The sequence below is a fragment of the Condylostylus longicornis genome, unplaced genomic scaffold (assembly GCF_029603195.1).
Source record: "Condylostylus longicornis isolate FDR11 unplaced genomic scaffold, ASM2960319v2 ptg000154l, whole genome shotgun sequence".
NCBI lineage: Eukaryota > Metazoa > Arthropoda > Insecta > Diptera > Dolichopodidae > Condylostylus > Condylostylus longicornis.
In genome coordinates, this window is record NW_026578122.1 from 236977 (window position 1) to 255852 (window position 18876).

The 18876-nt window shown below is 27.9% G+C and overlaps 1 protein-coding gene across 2 annotated transcripts; it reads right to left on the reverse strand.

Annotated features, from left to right (window-relative positions):
* Positions 1-4812: 4812 nt before the first annotated feature.
* On the reverse strand, positions 4813-17833 carry LOC129615944 (solute carrier family 35 member C2). Of its 2 annotated transcripts, XR_008697493.1 has the most exons (8): positions 17525-17833; positions 17077-17364; positions 16852-17020; positions 15946-16029; positions 6030-6196; positions 5641-5972; positions 5338-5504; positions 4813-5264 (listed from the first exon to the last, which is right to left on the reverse strand). XR_008697493.1 is itself a non-coding variant. In XM_055531382.1 (7 exons), exons 1-7 carry the CDS (start codon positions 17726-17728, stop codon positions 5508-5510), a joined length of 1257 nt encoding a protein of 418 aa, XP_055387357.1. In that variant the 5' UTR covers positions 17729-17833; the 3' UTR covers positions 5384-5507. The 2 variants fall into 2 exon arrangements, 1 of the variants encoding a protein (XP_055387357.1); XM_055531382.1 differs by lacking the exon at positions 4813-5264 and having other exon boundaries at positions 5384-5520.
* Between the last annotated feature and the right edge of the window lie 1043 nt (positions 17834-18876).

The following is an 18876-nucleotide window of genomic DNA, read 5'->3' on the forward strand; positions in this document are numbered from 1 at the left end:
TTACTTATGCAAGCTATCTTTTTAGCACTTTTCCAAAAAAATTTTTGAAAAAAGTGCTTATTAGTTTCACTCTGCCCGTCCGTCCGTCCGTCCGTCCGTGGACACTTTTTTTGTTTACAAAACTTCTACACCCTTGAAGATAGAAAGCTGAAATTTCATACGTACATAGATCTTCACTAGAAACTTATTTCCGTAGAACAAAATTTTTACCTATCTCCCCCCCTCTAGAAGTTATACCCCCCCAAAACCTTAAAAATGGCCTTTTTTAAATATTTGTTGCAATGAAACCATAACCATTTTTGAAATTTTGCAAACGCAGAAAGGCGGTGGCTTGCTTCCCCTAGCGCAATATACTGTAGTTAAACATTAGAAAAACAAAATGGCCGTTCAAATTTACCGTTATCTAAAGTCCTTTTTTTCCAAATTTTTGATGTCGTTTTTCTTCTAGACCCCAGCCTGTAGAAGCTTGAAATTTTAGGAGCTTTTAGACATTAACAAATAGTTCATTTCGTTAGAAGAAAATTTTTTTCCATCTCCACCCCCTCTCAAGTTATCACCTCTTGAAATTCGTAAAATTTGAATTTTTGACACCTTATATTTCCGAAACCGCAAGCTTTTCCAAATTTTTATAAACGCAAAAAGCTAACGGTAAATTCCATGAAATTAAAAAATATAATTATTTTTCTTAACTCACACAATTAACCCTTAAAATCGAGCGTTATGTTAAACCCTTTTTATATTAATTTTTGATTTATTTCAAACACTGCATATATGCGTCATCCTAAATATATGCAATTCTAGAAATAGTTTTGTATATGAATGAAAATAATTTTAATAGTGTGATAGGTATACATAGACTGTATTTAAAAGCAGAATTTTCACTTGTTGAAGGGAAAAGTGCTACAATACAAACCATTGGTTTGACCCAACTTTATTGTTATTTGATTCTTAAATTGTTGACTACATATTGTTAATGTGCAAAAAGCACAGTTTTATTTGTATAATTCAAACTAACTTATCTTGTTTCAACACAATTTTATCGTTTCTTAATATTATAATACGCTCATTACTGTTAATATCAATTTATGATAAAAACATAATCAATTTAATAAAAAATCCATCTAATTTTTTATTCGTTTTTAGCACTTTTCCAAAAATTTTTTGAAAAAAAGTGCTTATTAGTTTCACTCTGTCCGTCCGTCCGTCCGTGGACACTTTTTTGTTTACAAAACTTCTACACCCTTGACGATAGAAAGCTGAAATTTAATACGTACATAGATTTTTACTAGAAACTTATTTTCGTAGAACAAAATTTTAAATATCTCCCCCCTTCTAGAAGTTATAGCCCCCCAAAACCCTAAAAATTGCCTTTTTTAACTATTTAGTGCAATGAAACCATAAGCATTTTTGAAATTTTGCAAACGCAGAAAAGCAGTAGCTTGCTTCCTATAGCGCGGTATACTATAGCTAAACTTTAAAAAAACAAAATAGCCGTTCAAAATTATCGTTATCTAAAGTCCGTTTCTTTTCAAATTTTTGATATCGTTTTTCTTCTAGACCTCAGCCTGTAGAAGCCTGAAATTTTAGCGGCTTTTAGGCACTAATAAATGCTTCATTTCGTTAGAAGAAAATTTTTTTCCACCTCCACTCCCTCTCAAGTCATCGCCTCTTGAAATTTGTAAAATTTGTTTTTTTGGCACCTTATATTTCCGAAACCGCAAGCTTTTTTAAATTTCTATAAACGCAAAAAGCTAACGGTAAATTCCATGAAATTAAAAATTATAATTATTTTTAACCACTCGTTATATTAATATTTTGCTTTATTTCAAAAACTGCATAAATCGTTCATACTAAATATATACAATCCTAGAAAAAGTTTCGTTTATTAATGAAAATAATTTTAATATTGTGGCGGATATACATAGACTGTTTTTAAAAGCAGTATTTTCACTTGTTGAAGGGAAAAGTGCTACAATACAAACCATTGGTTTGACCCAACTTTTTATTAATTATTAGAATTATTAGTGGCACCAAAATTAATTTAATAAAAAAAAACTTTTTTATTTTTGAATATTTTTAAAACTTTTTAATTGTTGAAGTTATTTAACTCAACACTAACAAAGAAATTTTTTATAAAGTTCAAATGGCCACTGAATGAGTCTTGTATGGGAACTGTGATCTCTGAGAGTGTGAATAATCAGGGTCATTCCATCTTTGAGCCTTTCAGGTCGGCGAGACCTAACAACATAGCGGTGACAGAACTACACTACGCTCTTTATATGACAGCTACAAAAGGAGTAAGCTTAATAAAAATTGATATCACCGAGACGACATGCGTATCGTAAGAGGAGGGCAGCGGGAACGGTCCCCTATTCTTTGATGCACTATATTGAAAAATTTCCGTGACTTCAATAATGCGTTTACGACGTAAACTTTACAAAGTATCACATTCCAAAAATTTTAGTAAAAGCTCTTGACATTGTACATTTTTCCTAAATGCGTTCTATACGTTGTAAATGCGTAAAATAAAAGTAAATTGGGTATCGAAAAAATTGAGCGTGCTTTTCTTATACATTTCATATAAATGTTGCCAGAAATAACCAATTAAATAAACTAGCATATATTGTCAGCAATAAAATGCTAGTTATTAAGTTTTTTTCCTAAACTGCAGCATAAAAATGCTATGTTTTTAATGATATGGTAACGTTTGTTGAAAATAAACATTTACACAGAACTTTAAATTGAAATTTTGCAAGCAAACGTCAAAGTATGTATTAGTATTGTACAAATTTTATTCTAAAATGTATCAAAAGCTTTAGCAGTTTTTTTTACAATGTAAAGGTATTGAAAGCTGAATATTGAGGGCACCTTCAACAGTGTGAAATCACGGGTTATGTTTCAGACGCAACCGGAGCTCTCAATTCATGGGTGTCTCAGTGCCCTGATAGCGAACATGCTATCAGTCAGAACCATTAAAGTTAGCTTAGGTTAATGCATGGAATGCTGCGTTAGCAGGGGTACAAAAGAGAAGAAAGATGGTGTACTTTCTCCTCTTTTGTGGAACCTGGTGATTAATAAATTACTGGCATGGCTGGAGAAGGCCTGCGAAATGATAGCTACGCAGTTTGGGAAGCACCTTGATACCGTAAATGGGCTGATCCAAACGGTTAAATTTTAAATTTTAAGTTAAAAAAAGGCAAAATTCAATCGTTTTCTATTTTATTAGGACCAACATTTTCATAGTTTTGTGTTTAAGTAACTTCAAAAAACTGATTTAAAAAAGCCTGTGTATTTGAAAATTCAGTTTTTACTATTCTAGTAAACAGTATAAGAAAATTTTTCAAAGCTTTATAAAATTTGAAAAAAATTTACAAAGTTTTTACATGCAAAGCGTTTGGAATAATACTTTTTGAACAAAAATGAGCGAAAATGATAACGTTTTCATTTTCTCAATATTTAAAGCTTTCTCAAATTTTTAAAGTAAAATTTAGGGTTTTAAAAACTTGTTTTTCTTGGTTATATCAGAAGTTTTCGAAAAAAAATTCTTCATGAACCCTTTTTCTTTTTCAACAAAACGAATTGCCAAATGGTTTTTTCTAAGTCTCTCACTTTTATTATTTAAAATTGAAATTTTCGGTTTTTTGCATAACCAAAAATTTTTTGTTTATATTTGTTAAATATTTTAAAATTTGACTTTAATCACCTATTTATAAAACGTTTTAATTTTTTTTTTTTTAAATTTTCCATCTGGTGTTCTAGTTCGATTTTTTTCTTTTTGCGAAAAATTACGTCCTTGTTTCTGTTATTTCAAGTTTTCTACCAGACAGCCCTAGTAGACTTACGTTAGAGTTAAAAATGTCAATTAAGTGTTTTTTAAAATCAAGTGAATTAGTCATTCCTTGTCTATTCCTTGTGTATTCCTTGCTTCCAACTACATTTTTGATGTAGTCAAATATAAGCACAAAAAAATTGTTTGCTCATACATATTTTTTTCTGTGAAATTTTTCGACAGAAAAGTATATCTTCACATTCATATTTCTGCTAATTTGTAATAGGTTTGTCCAAGATAAAATTCTTCAGTAAACTTTTTTAAAAAGTATAACATTTTTGTCCTCTAAAAAAATATTATTAACTTAGATATTTCTCTTAATTTTATGCCAAGATATAAATCTTGGAGAGAACTGAAATGTATCGTTACGACAAGAGTGTAGCTATTCTGTTATGAAAAAAAACTTCTACGATTGAAAAATACCCTGACTTCAATAATGCTTTATAAAAAGTTTAAGTATCGTATTAATTGTGATTGTAGTCCCGCCTCAGAACTTTCAATACCTTTACATTGTAAAAAAAACTGCTAAAGCTTTTGATACATTTTGGAATACAATTTTTACAATATTAATATGTACTTTGACGCTTGCTTGAAAATTTCAATTTAAAGATTTGCACAAGTGTTAATTTTTAACAAACGTTACCACTTCATTAAAAACATAGCATTTTTATGCTGCATTTTGGGAAAAAACTGTAAAATTAGCAGTTTATTGCTGAAAATATATGCTACTTTACTTGGTTATTAAGAAAAGCGTGCTCGAATTTTGCGATATCCAATTTACTTTTATTTTACATATCCACTGCATATAGAGCGCATGCAGGAAAAGTGTACAATGTAAACAGCTCGTGTTTTCAATAATGCTTTAAAAAAGATTTAAGTACGGTATTAATATGGTTGTAGTACCGTCACAGAGCTTTCCATACCTTTACATTGTAAGAAAAACTACTAAAATTTTTCGTACATTTTGGAATACAATTTTCACCATTGAATACAACTTTGACGTTTATTAGATTTCAATTTAAAGTTCTGTGCAAATGTTCATTTTTATAAAACGTTAACACATCATTAAAAACATACCATTTTTATGCTGCATTTTAAGAAAAAAAACTTAGCAGGGGTACAAAAGAGAAGAAAGACTTTGTACTTTCTCCTCTTTTGAGGAACCTGGTAATTAATAAATTACTGGCATGCCTGGAGAAGAGCTGCAAAATGATAGCTACGCAGTCTGGGAAGCATCTTGATACCTTAAATGGGCTGATCCAAACGGCTCTTAACATTGTTTCTGACTGGGCTGTTGACTGCGAACTGAGTATTGATCCATAAACGTCGAAATAACTTTTTTCAATAGTAGATACGAAGTACCAAGCATAGTCCACCGAAACTCAACGCAATGCACATATCATTAAGCTTGGAGATTAGATTCCCCAGTCTGATTCTAGATTCGATATTGAACAGAAAGTCAGCTATTATGCACAGAGAAAGGGAACCAAGTATTGCGCTCCACTCACCTGGAAGTAGTTGGGCCTAATCCAACCATGGTTTATTGGCTATACACCGCAGTGATGATATTCAGTTTCTGCACACCATTAAAAATGCATAAAAAGCCTTTTAAGATTCTATTCAAAACTTTCAGTGCATGTACGAAATATTGAGAAACCATATTCTACGAAAAAAACTGTCAAAAAATATAACTGTCAAAAAACCAAACAAAAGAATAATATCGAAATAAGTTCTTAATCAAAACCAAAGTTCAATAGGAATGTTCATATTTTTTATTTACATAGAGAAATAACTACATTCTTCTTTATTACCTCCTTGAATCTCGCCTTTTCAGTATGTCAAATATTACATCAGAGGTATTTATTTTATTTTCATCTGTTAATTCTTCTGCATCTGAATCACTGAGGCTTTCCGCATTTAACAGAGGTATTTTTTGTTTGATCGCATTTGATGGATTTTTGCTAAGAACTTTTTTCTTTTCTTTAAGTTCAACGTGTTTAATGCTTTCATTGGAAAATAATACTACATATTTATGTACTACATGACAACATATACCACCTAAGCATAATATTAGACCAGCCATGTTGAAAACACTCAAAATATCCCCATTTAACTGCACCGCTAGTATTAATTGACATATTTCCTGCAATACATACATATTCCAATATAAGAACTTTATTTGTCAATTAGTTATACATACCTTAAAAATCCCAGTGATTGACAATGTCAAACTCGAAGTGTGTGAGAGTACTAAATACTCACTAATTTCCATTATGAAAGCAACGACACCGCCAAGCGTAATTTTTATTAACACATAGTAGAAATCTTGTCCGTCAATAGTTGCAAAAGCATTCCAAAGCTTCGGGCCTAATGTAATTTTATTAAATGATTTGTAAAAAATCTTTTGTTTAAAAATAATTTGTAGAAATACGTTCCTCTTTGAGTTTTTGATACAAACCACGGCAAACAGAAATACAAGTCTGAGCGCCATTTTAACATCATAAATCTGAGATAAATTTCAACTTTTTTTAAATTTTTAGTTAGGAAAACACAAAATTCAATCGTTTTCTATTTTATTAGGGCCAACATTTTCGTAGTTTTATGTTAAAGCAACTTCAAAAAACTGATTTAAAAAAAGCCTGTGTATTTGAAAATTCAGTTTTTACTATTCTAGTAAACAGTATAAGAAAATTTTTCAAAGCTTTATAAAATTTGAAAAAAATTTACAAAGTTTTTACATGCAAAGCGTTTGGAATAATACTTTTTGAACAAAAATGAGCGAAAATGATAACGTTTTCATTTTCTCAATATTTAAAGCTTTTTCAAATTTTTAAAGTAAAATTTAGGGTTTTAAAAACTTGTTTTTCTTGGTTATATCAGAAGTTTTCGAAAAAAAATTCTTCATGAACACTTTTTCTTTTTCAACAAAACGAATTACCAAATGGTTTTTTCTAAGTTTCCCATTCCTATTATCCAAAATTAAAAGTTTCGGTTTTTTTCATAACCAAAAAATTTGTGTTTATATTTAAATATTTTGAAATTTGACTTTCATCGCCTATTTATAAAGCTTTTAAGTTTTTTTTTTTCAAATTTTCCATCTGGTTTTTTTAGTGAGATTTTTTTCTTTTTGCGAAAAATTACGTCCTTGTTTCTGTTTTTAAAAGTTATTTCAAGTTTTCTACCAGACAGACCTAGTAAGTACTTATATTAGTGTTAGAAATGTCAATTAAGTGTTTTTGAAAATCAAGTCATCAAGTCATTTAAGAATATGAAAAAATTGAAAGTTATGTATTCCTTGCTTCCAACTACATTTTTGATGGAGTGGTGGATATTTTTTTCTGTGAAACTTTTCGACAGTTGGTTATTTAGTTGGTTATTTTTGGCAATATTTATATGACATGTATAAGAAAAGCGTGCTCGAATTTTGCGATACCCAATTTACTTTTATTTTACATATCCACTGCGTATAGAGCGCATTCAGGGAAAGTGTACAATATCAACAGCCCGTGACTTCAATAATGCTTTAAAAAAGATTGAAGTACGGTATTAATATGGTTGTAGTACCGTCTCAGAGCTTTCAACACCTTTACATTGTAAGAAAAACTACTAAAACTTTTCGTACATTTTGGAATACAATTTTTAACATATGAATACAACTTTCACGTTTATTTGGATATTTCAATTTAAAGTTTTGTGCAAATGTTCATTTTTATAAAACGTTAACACATCATTAAAAACATAGCATTTTCATGCTGCATTTTAAGAAAAAAACCTGATAACTAGAACTTTATTGCTGAAAAAATATATGCTAGTTTATTTTATCGGTTATTTCTTGCAACATTTATATGACAAGATATAAGAAAAGCGTGCTCAATTTTTTCGATACCCGATTTATTTTTATTTTACGTCTCCACTACGTATAAAACGCATTTAGGAAAAGTGTACAATGTCAAGAGCTTTTACTAAATTTTTTGGAATTTGATACTTTGTAAAATTTACGTCGTAAGCGCAGTATTGAAGTCACGGAGCTTTTACTAAACTTTTTTTGGTGATACAAAATAACGTTTTTGTAAAGCTTACGTGTTAAGCGCATTATTGAAGTATTATGATTTAGTTTAATAATATTTTGATAAAACAAAAAACCATTGATTAAGTTAGAATACTTTAAAAAAAAATTTACAAATTATTAAAGCGGAAGAGTATTACGCAGAAAAATTTGGTTAATTTGAAGACTTTTGGAAAATAATTGAAAACAAATCGATTGAAGTAATTCATTTTCACTAGTACAAGTAAGCAATTGAAAAGTGTAGAATTTTTTTTAATTTATGAAAATATTTTTAATATTTATAGCTTCAGATACTACCATCCAAAAACAGGAACTTTTTATAAAAAAAGAAGGGAAATCTCCAGATAGCAATAAGAGAAATGGATCCACACCTTATTTAAACAGATCAATATCACCTTGCAAAACAAAAAATTAATTAAAAACAAAAAGGAAATTTTAGAAAACAATATGTTTTTCCAAATAATAGAAATATTATTACTGCAAGATTTATGAAACTGCTGTGTAATTGCGTAAATAAAGCAAAGAAAACTTTTATGATTATTGGACTTCTGAAGCTACGTACTGCGTCAAACATTAAACAAATTTATAATATTAAAAAAAATTAAATAAAAACCGCATAACAATATCAAAAATTTAAAAAAAATGTAGGCAAAAAACAATTGAATACTACATTGGATTGTGAGCTAAACGAATAACAGTATGTAAATTATGCATTTTTGTTGAGAATCATCCGTGAAATTATTTGTAGCCCTATGCAAAATAACCAGTTTTCTTTAAAAATATTACTGCTCATTTTGTAAAAACCTTTTCTTCTTCCCGTAAAACGCCCAAAAAAGATCTTAACAGACTTTTTTTTTAAATAAATTAGGTACTTATTTCAGTACAGTGATATTTTTCTCAATATAGTAGAAATGTACTCTAGAGTGTAGCTAGAGTAATAGAAAGTTACAAAAACGCGGATATAAACCATTACAAATCTGTATATCATTATTGCTCCCCTTTATCAAAAATTTTCAAGACGCCTATAAAATCAACAATCCTAAGCATCTTAGATAAAACTTTGTCTATATCAGTCCATCTCAGTTTAAATTTTTAACAACTAAGGATGGCGTTATTCGATAATTATGATTTCAAATATCATTCGCCAAATCCGATTTTATTAAGTCCCTACGGTAATATTTATTTATTCAATTATCTTGCTTCGCGTCACAAATTGTGTTTTGATATTGAATCAGTCGTCAACAACAAAACCAAAATGTTTAGATAATAGGATATGCTGACCCGAAAACTCTAGTAACCTAACAAAACAATTTAGCGTTGTGATAAGACAATTCTTTCACCAATAACATTGTACATAAACATAACTTTTGGAAGAAGATGTCACCAACTTGTGAAAATAATAGAACAATTTGTCCCATAACATAAATTCATTAGCGACTATAACAGGGATCAAGCCCTTTAAAAAACTGTTTATTTGAAGGTTCTATCTTTTTCGGGAAGGAAGCAAAAAAAACTTAGACAAGTAGAAATTTCGTGAAAATCCCTGTACCTCGGACACCGTTGAGATTTGACACCTAGTTCTGCAAAAAAATATTACTCATGCCCTAACTGATGGTATATATTATGTCACTGATTACAGAATCTGTATTTAAATATTAAACTTTTACTTAAGGAACTTGAAAATAACTTGCTAATACTTGTTTGAGTATTTCGAAAAGCATTCGGCTATATACATAAGCATTGTCTACCATTAATTTTATTAGAAGTTCAAATTGCTTCTTTTTGTTATTCTTTTAATTCTGTAAAATACAAAAACTCAAATCAGTATAAAAATTAATGGAGTAAAATCTTTGGTATAATATCAATAAAATAATTTTTGTAACTACTAATGTCCTCGATTTTACTATTTTATTTATACATTTACGGCCTGATCGTGTATCTCGCTTTTTTTCTTTTTATTCACTTTCAGAATTCTAAGTATTTTCTAATGGATGTTTCACTTTTCCAATAAGATTACTCAATTTTTAATTGGATTTTTGCATTTTTTCTCAAATTATCGACTGAATGTTTTACTTACAAGGATAAAGTGAAAAACTTTTGTATACAATTTGAAAAAAAAACGAGATACGTAGTCGGAATAATTCTTTTCACTCCAAAATTACATTATACAAGTATATGATAGTTACTCACTTGCCGAGTAAAATAACGAGATAGACGATCAGACCCTAAACCTAGAAAACCCAGACGTAACGGTCAATTAAGGGCAAATATTAAGGCGATAAAAATGTCATTTTTTGTTACACGTTGTAAAAAAGGTTTTACAGAAAGAGCACACGCGATAGTTTTCGTATACTACCTTAACTACATTTACAAGCATTCATAATTCACGTAAATTATTTCATAAACTCTATATTAAAAGTTCGTATAATTCTTTAAAGAAATGTACATATGTGAGTTAAGTTATCAGCCAGTATGAATTCCACTCGCAGAATCCTAACCTACGAACTTATCTACGACGTAGATTTTTAAGTGATCAAGTATTGAATCAGCAATGGCAGCGCCATTTTTTGGAGTGATAAGATCTTATTTCAACTTTCATTTATACATATTTTTTGCTGATATTTGAATAAATATCTTAAAAGTTTTGAGGTTTTTTATATATTTGAAAAGTGAAATTTTTTTTTACAAAAGCTACCTTCATTGTAGCTGCGTTAAAGGAAGGAGAAAATGGAGAATTTTTAACTTTAGAGACAAATTAAAAACGATTGTTCCTTTTAAATTGCTTGTTACGTGTGATTATTTCGACTTTTTACATGTACTTTTACTATCAACGTATGATTATGTACTCTACTATGAATTAACGGAACAGAATTTTATTAACTCATAAGTTACATATCAATCCGCGATTGGGCGGGCTATTTTCCTACGAACAATAATAAAAATACAGGAATCCCTCGATATACGTCGTTTTTGGTTCCGGCCAAACACGACGTATATCAAAACAACGTATATCGAAAACCCATATAGAAAAAGTATGTTTTTTTACTAGAAAAATACTGATAAATACATAGTTGTACGTTTGCATATTTATTTAAAAATTCGTACATCTAATACATCATACCTTCGTAATTAATTATACATATAATATGTTCGTTTTTATGTAATAATAAGTCTTTAAGTTCACAAAATGTAAATATGCATGTTTTTATTTAGATACATACAACATAGTAACAAATGCAACAAAACATAAAATTAAAGCATAAACAAAACGAAATTAACAAAAAAAAATATAAATATATATCTATGTACTTTGTACATACATTATGCAAAATTCCAAAATTCATCATTATGCATAAAAAAAAAATTTCTCAACGACGTACATATATCAAATCTGAAACAACGTATATTAAGAACGAGGAACAAAAATCTCGCCGACGTATATCAAAACGACGTATATAGGGCCGACGTATATCGAGGGATTCCTGTATGCCATTTTACAAATTTAGCACTAATTTTGTTTGTTCAGTGAATCATATTTTTTTTTCTCAATTCACTCTTGAATAGTGAAAAAATTATGATTTTACTCAATTTTTTAAATTTTTAATTAAATTGTAAATGTTATAATAATAAAATTATAAATAAACTATATGTATCTAAGTGCATCATATAGAAAATGCATCATGATCCTCTGCAATTTAGTATGGAAATGATGATAATTATTTATACTTAAGATATGTAATATTGTATATTTAGTGCTCATATTTCTATCTTAAAATTATGTATTACTATATTTAATTACTGAAAATATCTCCTAATGTAATTAAACTAAATATGTATACACTTAAACTCCCTAAAAAAAATTGTGCGAGTTTTTAATATGTACATATACTTATATATTTCAGGGTTCCCTGACATCTCATCATACGAGACATTTCATCATTGTAACATTTCATCACTGTAACATTTCATTATTATAGCAATTCATCATTGTACATTTCAACACTATAGCAATTCGTCATTATTGTATGATGAGGTGTCTGGTCACCATATTTATGTATATGAGTGTTCAGATTATATAGGTGGCAAATATATCATACATACATAATTAGTAAACAAATTTTTGTCAAATGTAAATTTTTTCAAATTTTAAAACTTCACGTTAGATTTTTCGAGTTTAAACTTTAATTTACGTTAGAACGAGAGCATCTTTTATATCATAAAATTAGAGCATAGGAAAACATAAAAAAGAATTTCAATTTTGAAACGCCTGCTATTGAGAACTTTTTATAAGGGTTAAGATTTTCTGCGAAAAGGAATTTGATAATTCCTATTTAAATTAAAGGCCCCATCTTATATCACCTTTTTACCCACGGCTGGGAGATATACAGGCCTGGACCCTAAAAGAGTGTGACAGTTCACCGCTGACGACTTTATGTTCTATAGAGGACCCTTTTCAACATTATAAATCTCCCAAAAGATCAACTTTTTTCTATAATGCCATATAAATGTATCAGGCCGTCAAGCTCAGAGAGCAAATCAAAAATAAATTCCAAATTTATCTGAAGTTTAAATAGAAGGGATGTCGGAATTTATTTGTGTGAAGAAAATTTATCAATATTTTTGGGTCTACCGATTTTATATATTTTTCTAAATTTAAATATTAAATTTAAAAAAAAAAACGATTGGTAAATTCCATCTGAAAGATGTTTTTAAAAAAAAAACAAAATTTCAGTAGCGCATACAACCTATCTTGTCTTTCAAATGGAAGGGAACTGAATTACAGAGTAAAATAGAATTTCAGTATTAATTACAAAGTAAAATAATTTCAGCTTGGTGGCCTGATAGATATACATATGTATATGGCATTATTTTTCTACTTTACTAGTGCTTACATTCTTAAAGTTTTGTGTTATTAAAACATTAAAAATGTGATTTAAAAAAAATCCTTCCAGGATTCCATAAATGCTACACTACAAACAAAAAAAAAAAATAGTGCAATTTTTTTTTTCGAAGTATTCAGTTGATTTTGGTGTATTTTTTCAAATTTAAAATATACATTTGATATTAACGAGTTTGCAGATTTTGTATGATATGTCTCCCGAAATGTATACTTCTGATAAAATCACGTACATATATATCTACATATTTTTCATGTGTATACTAAATTAATTAAATTTACATGCTTTGTAGCTCATAAAAAATTTTGCATATGTGAATTCTTTTTATATCAAAAGTCCATATATGTAATTCTTTTTAGATATGTATGTGATTTTAGTTTTATTAGGAAATGTTTTCACACTGTTAGTAAGCCTAATTGACTGATTTCCCTAAACTACCGCACCAAAAACTTTAACGCTTATACAAGTTTCTTTATAATATTTTTATTATGTTTGTTTTTATATAGGGAACAACTTGAAACGACGCATCTTTTATAATTATTATAAAATTTTAAAACCACTTTCATAATTATAAAACTGTATATCAAATAATTACAAAGTTAAATTAAAATCTAATAAAATTTTTTTAACTTATTTTAAGTTGTGTATTCTAGACAAAAAAATATAGTACCAAATTTTTTTTATTCACTGTTAAATCATTTTTTACTCTCAATTTTCTCAGATACGTGAGGTTGTCTGACATGGCGATACAAAAAAAATGCGGAAAAAACTCGAAAATATATTAAATCAAAATTATAGTTAAAAGTTTGAATTGAAATTTGAATATTTTATATGTTGTTGAGAAATTTCCATACTTTTCGTATTTAAAACTCGAACTGAAAACAGGTAAAAATCATCATTTTTCTAAGCAAACAACAGGAAAAAATGATTCCTCAGAAATGTCATTTCGCAGGAGTTTTTACCCACTATATGAGAAAAGAAAGGGACAGTATTCCATATTCTTGTAATGCAATTTTTAAGTAGAAGATTTTCGCTTTTCACATCTCGTTTTCCCCCAAACTTTTCAATTTAATTTATATATATGGTCATTTAAGTTTCAGCGCCTAAACAAGTAATACAAAACTGGCCAAATATCAATTAATATTAAACTTTAGCAATAACTCCTTAAATGTACATAGGTATGTATGTAAATTTACATATATATTATATATATAATACATATATAATACAAATATAATATATATATATATAATATATATATTTAATATAAAATATATAATATAATATAATTTACATATATAATACATAATATTTAAATTTACAGACATAGATAATATACATAGACATGTTTAAACAATTTTAATCAAGAAAATAGTATAAAACAAAAATAAAATATATATTATTGATTAAAAAGTATTAAAAATATTATCAGACTTTATAAAAAACTGCCTAAACTGTACCTTAAACTAAACGGTGGTAATCTGTTAATACCTATTATAGAAACTCTGAGAATTATTCTATTACCTCGGAATCTTGTACTTAAAACATGATTAATAATTGAAATGCAATATTGTTGAAATGTTACTGTAACCGAAATTATTTAAATTTTGTAATCATAAATCGTTTGTTGAAATTAATAGCAGGTAAAATCGTTTGAATCGTTAATAACAGGTAAAATTTTACTAAAATATAAATTATGAGTAGAAAACAAAATATTAAGCCAAAAATATTTTTAAAATTTTATTTAGAGGAATCTGTTACTAGAACCCCAGCTTAATACATATTAAGCTTATTTTTATTTAGAATATAGTTTTTGAATTTGAGGATTATTTTATTTAATGTATTTAATTTGCTATTCAACAGGAGAACTCCAGATGCAATAGACCTACCAGGTACAATAGATCTACTAGTTTAATAGACTGTTTATTATATTTAATTCAATTAATTGATTGCAGAACATATTAATGGAAAAAGTAAAATTTCATTAAATGAAATAATGAAATTTTTTTAAAACAAATATTGAAGCCCGACATCATTTATCATTCACATCTTGTGAACCTATCATTGATACCTAATGATACAGCTATTTACCATTCACTAATTGTTCATTTTGTGAGATTAGTTTTTCTTTCAATCATTTTCCCTTTCATTCACTTATTGTGACAATGATGAAATTATGTTATTTTTCGTGATTTTTTTAATTTGACGATTATTACTACGTTAAATTTTCTGTAGGATTTAATATTTTCGCAAATTTTGTTTTATTTTATGTATGTAGTGTATTATATTTTTTATTTTGTTAAACTTACATTTTGCAAAGTTTAACAATTTCCACAAAAAAACTTCAACAAATTTTCAAATATGATACCTTGTTCCTTAAAAAGAAATTGAAAAAATAATAAAATTTCTGACATTCGCGATACTAACGGGCCTCTTTCACTAATTTTCCTTTGATACATTTTTGTGACAATGGTGATAGTGGATATTGAAATGAAATTTACATCCGCAGATGTAAATGCTATAAAATGACGTATGCACAAGAAAGTGTATGTAAAAAGTGATTGTCACAATTGCTTGGAGTTTGAGAGTATTTTTTTAACGACGCGCTTAAAAATTTTCAATATAATATAGCTTTATAGGTTTTTGGTTCTATTTCTAGTATATACTTGATTTTTGATTGTAAAATTATTGCATAAATTATTTTTAAAGGACTTCGCTCTCGTATGGTCGAATTTCGAAAATATCCCAAAAAAAGTAGAATTCGGTGACTTTTCTTTTTTCTTGAACCCTCCACTTCAAGAGCCCATTCAATCATGAAAATTTGTACGTAGACATCTTATATCCCATACGATTGCAATGCAAATCAGAAGGAACCATCTAAAAATAGTTTGGGCTTAAATATCTGTTTTTGTATAAAAACTAATATTTCTGGAACCTACACATTGTACAATGACAACATTTCGATACTACACATTATCCTCGATAACACTTATTGAAGCTTTTATCAGAAGTTTTTTAGAACCCGATTCGAGGCACGAATTTTAGCAAAATATCCAAACAAGACTTTGAGAAGTTTTCCATGACCGTGTTCCATAAACTTTTTAGATTTCATCATATATTCGTAATTAACTAATTCAGAATTGATAAATTACCTTCAAATCCCAACATAAATGGCAATAATGAAAAAAACATCCACGGCTGCATGTAAAACATCATATCAATTGGATTACAAAGACCTAAAATGAAAACTTTTGATTGTCTTATGCATTTTATTCTTTCATTTTTAATTTATTACAAATCACAGGTATTAAAAAGGGATAAACTAAAAAATTTTTTGCATTCACCTAACGGATCATTTTTCAACTTCAAATATAGGTCGTTAGGAAAACTGATTGAATGTATGCACATACATATGTACATATGTATGTAAATTAAAAGTACTTATAACATTTAAAACTAGTACTTTTCCAAATTAATAATTTAAAATAAAAAAATCTTTTTTCAATTAGAGAAAAGCACTTAGCGTTTTTTAACTAAATCTTTTTTTCTTAAATGCCGCGTCTAACTGACTTAATGTAGGTGATAGGGAGAATACTGGTTATAGAATATTTTCGTGATATCGTACCATTTCCAATTAAAATATTTTAACATTGTGTTGTTTACATTTTGAAAAAAAGTGTAACGTACAAAAAATCACTTTTTACAAAAATTTTTATGAAGGAAATTTTTACTTTTAAAAAGTGATACTGATTTATTGATTGAAGTACATATACATATACGATAACTTTATAAAATATTCTAAAATTACATTTCTAAATATTTTAAACTTGTAAGAGAAATTTACGTTTTTCACAACCATGTTAATAAAATAGGAAACAAATAGTTTTTTGATCGTTATTTGCAATTTTCGATCAAATAGGATAAGGACTAATTGCAATCCTCTCTATCTTGCTATGTAATATCTTTAATGCCAATCAAAAAAACCGAACAGGTAATTGGAATTTAGGAAACTTCAGTTTCTTTGTGAATAAATATAAAAATGGGTTTGAAATACATACCAAATTTAGAAGTTTGCATAATCATTTGTGCAAAACTCCATCGCAATCCGCTAGCCATAGACGCAATTAATAAAAACACAAATCCAAAAGCATCAAAGCTGGTTGATTTGTATGTAAACATGAACAGGCCAGAAGCTATCATACATACTATAAAAACGAGAGAGACAGCCTAAAAGTATTGAATTTATTATATTTAAAGGTTTTCACATTTAAATCCTACCATACCAGCTTTTCTAATTTTAATAGTATAGCAAAAATCAATATAAAGATAATTGCACTAGACTTGGTCATAGTATAAAGGGAAACAGTTACAAGTTCCAAACCCCAATTAGAAAATCCAATATCAATTCCAGAAGCTATTCCTGTTGGTCCTATTGTTCTCACTGAGGTAAGAACATCTATGTTTGGTAATGTTCTTGAATAAATTTTTTGCGATACGAGCCTCACAAAAGCAGCCAAAAAAAATTTCAATATCAGGTGAATAACCACTATTGTCAAAGGATATTTCACAGCCTAAAATGAAACATTTATATTAATACATATTTTTCGGGTGTATTACACGTATGCACGTCTTCGGATGGAACGTATGCACATATGTACTTTTCAGTGTTTATACAGTTCATTTATATTTAGAATATATAATAGACAAATGCTAAACTTGAATATTATGTACCTTTAATATCCATTTCTGATAAAACGTGAGGCATATTGACAATCCCAAGTATAGAATAATAAAAGAAAATATTTTGAAAACTGACATTGGTTTTACAAAAATGTTCGATTTTAAAAAACGAGTATTTTCATTAGTTTCATGGATATCCAAAACTTCCGCCGACAAAGGAACATTTAACTGTTTGTACGAGATTTCGAATGCCATCAAAAAACAAGTGAAAATAACTATGGGAAAACAAATTTTTTTCCATTACTTTATTTAAGAGTAATAACGTCAAGATAGAAGTAATATTCATAGTGCTTAAATATAACTGCATCGGCAACGGCGGCAGCAAAATTACGATAAATCTTAAATAGGGATGCGATGACTGTTACATTTGTAAGGCTTTTTTTACGTTTTTAGCTGTAGCATTGACATTACAAAAAATCAAGGCCTGGACCAATGGTGTTATTTTCAACTTGTCTTTCAGTAGCATTTTGTCTCGAAAAAAGTTGAGAGCACTAATGTAGTACTTTGCATATTAACACCTGCCTAAATAAATTATTTGTTTTGTGATTTCAAATCAGATTTCGTTTATGAAAACAATTATATTTTTCGCAACTTTTTAATTTTAAGAACAACAAGTTTGAAACAGAATTTTGTAACGAATTTACAAAAGAAATAATAAAATAAATAATAGGAATATATGTATTGCAAAGGGGTGAAACGAATTATATTTATTTTCAATAATATATATTATTAATAATTGTAATTTATTTTTATATTTATAAATTAAGTAGTTTGCACATTTTCTAGCTTTCTAAAGACTTTTTTACTATTTTACGGAATTACATTCAAACCCAAAGAATTAGAAATAGTAAAGAAATTAGCATCTTCGTTTCTATCTCGCTTACACTCCCTTAAAAATAGTATCTTGAAAAAAAACATAATGAAACCAAAAACTTCAGATAAGTTTCTTTCTTTGCTCCGAGCATTGTCAAATGAAAATTAACATTGTTGCCAAATGCCAAATGTTGTTTTTTTTCTTAGAAAATTACGCGCCGCCATATAAAAAGTAAACAAAGAAGATTTTGCTATTTTATTTTTAAAATTATAGCGGTTTGCAAATAAAAAATATTTATATTAATAATAAATGTTCAAAAAAATTATAGCAAGTGAAAAAAAAAATTTGTTGAAAGAGAAGAGTCGTATATTTTTAAATTGTTATTCCCATTTGCAAAAACAAATAATTTTTTTTACACTATATCATGTGAATATTATTCACTTCAATAATTAAAAGAAATACATATTTATTCAATAGTGGTTTTGTTTCATAACTTCTAATTTTATTAAGTTTTTAGTTTTGCAAACAA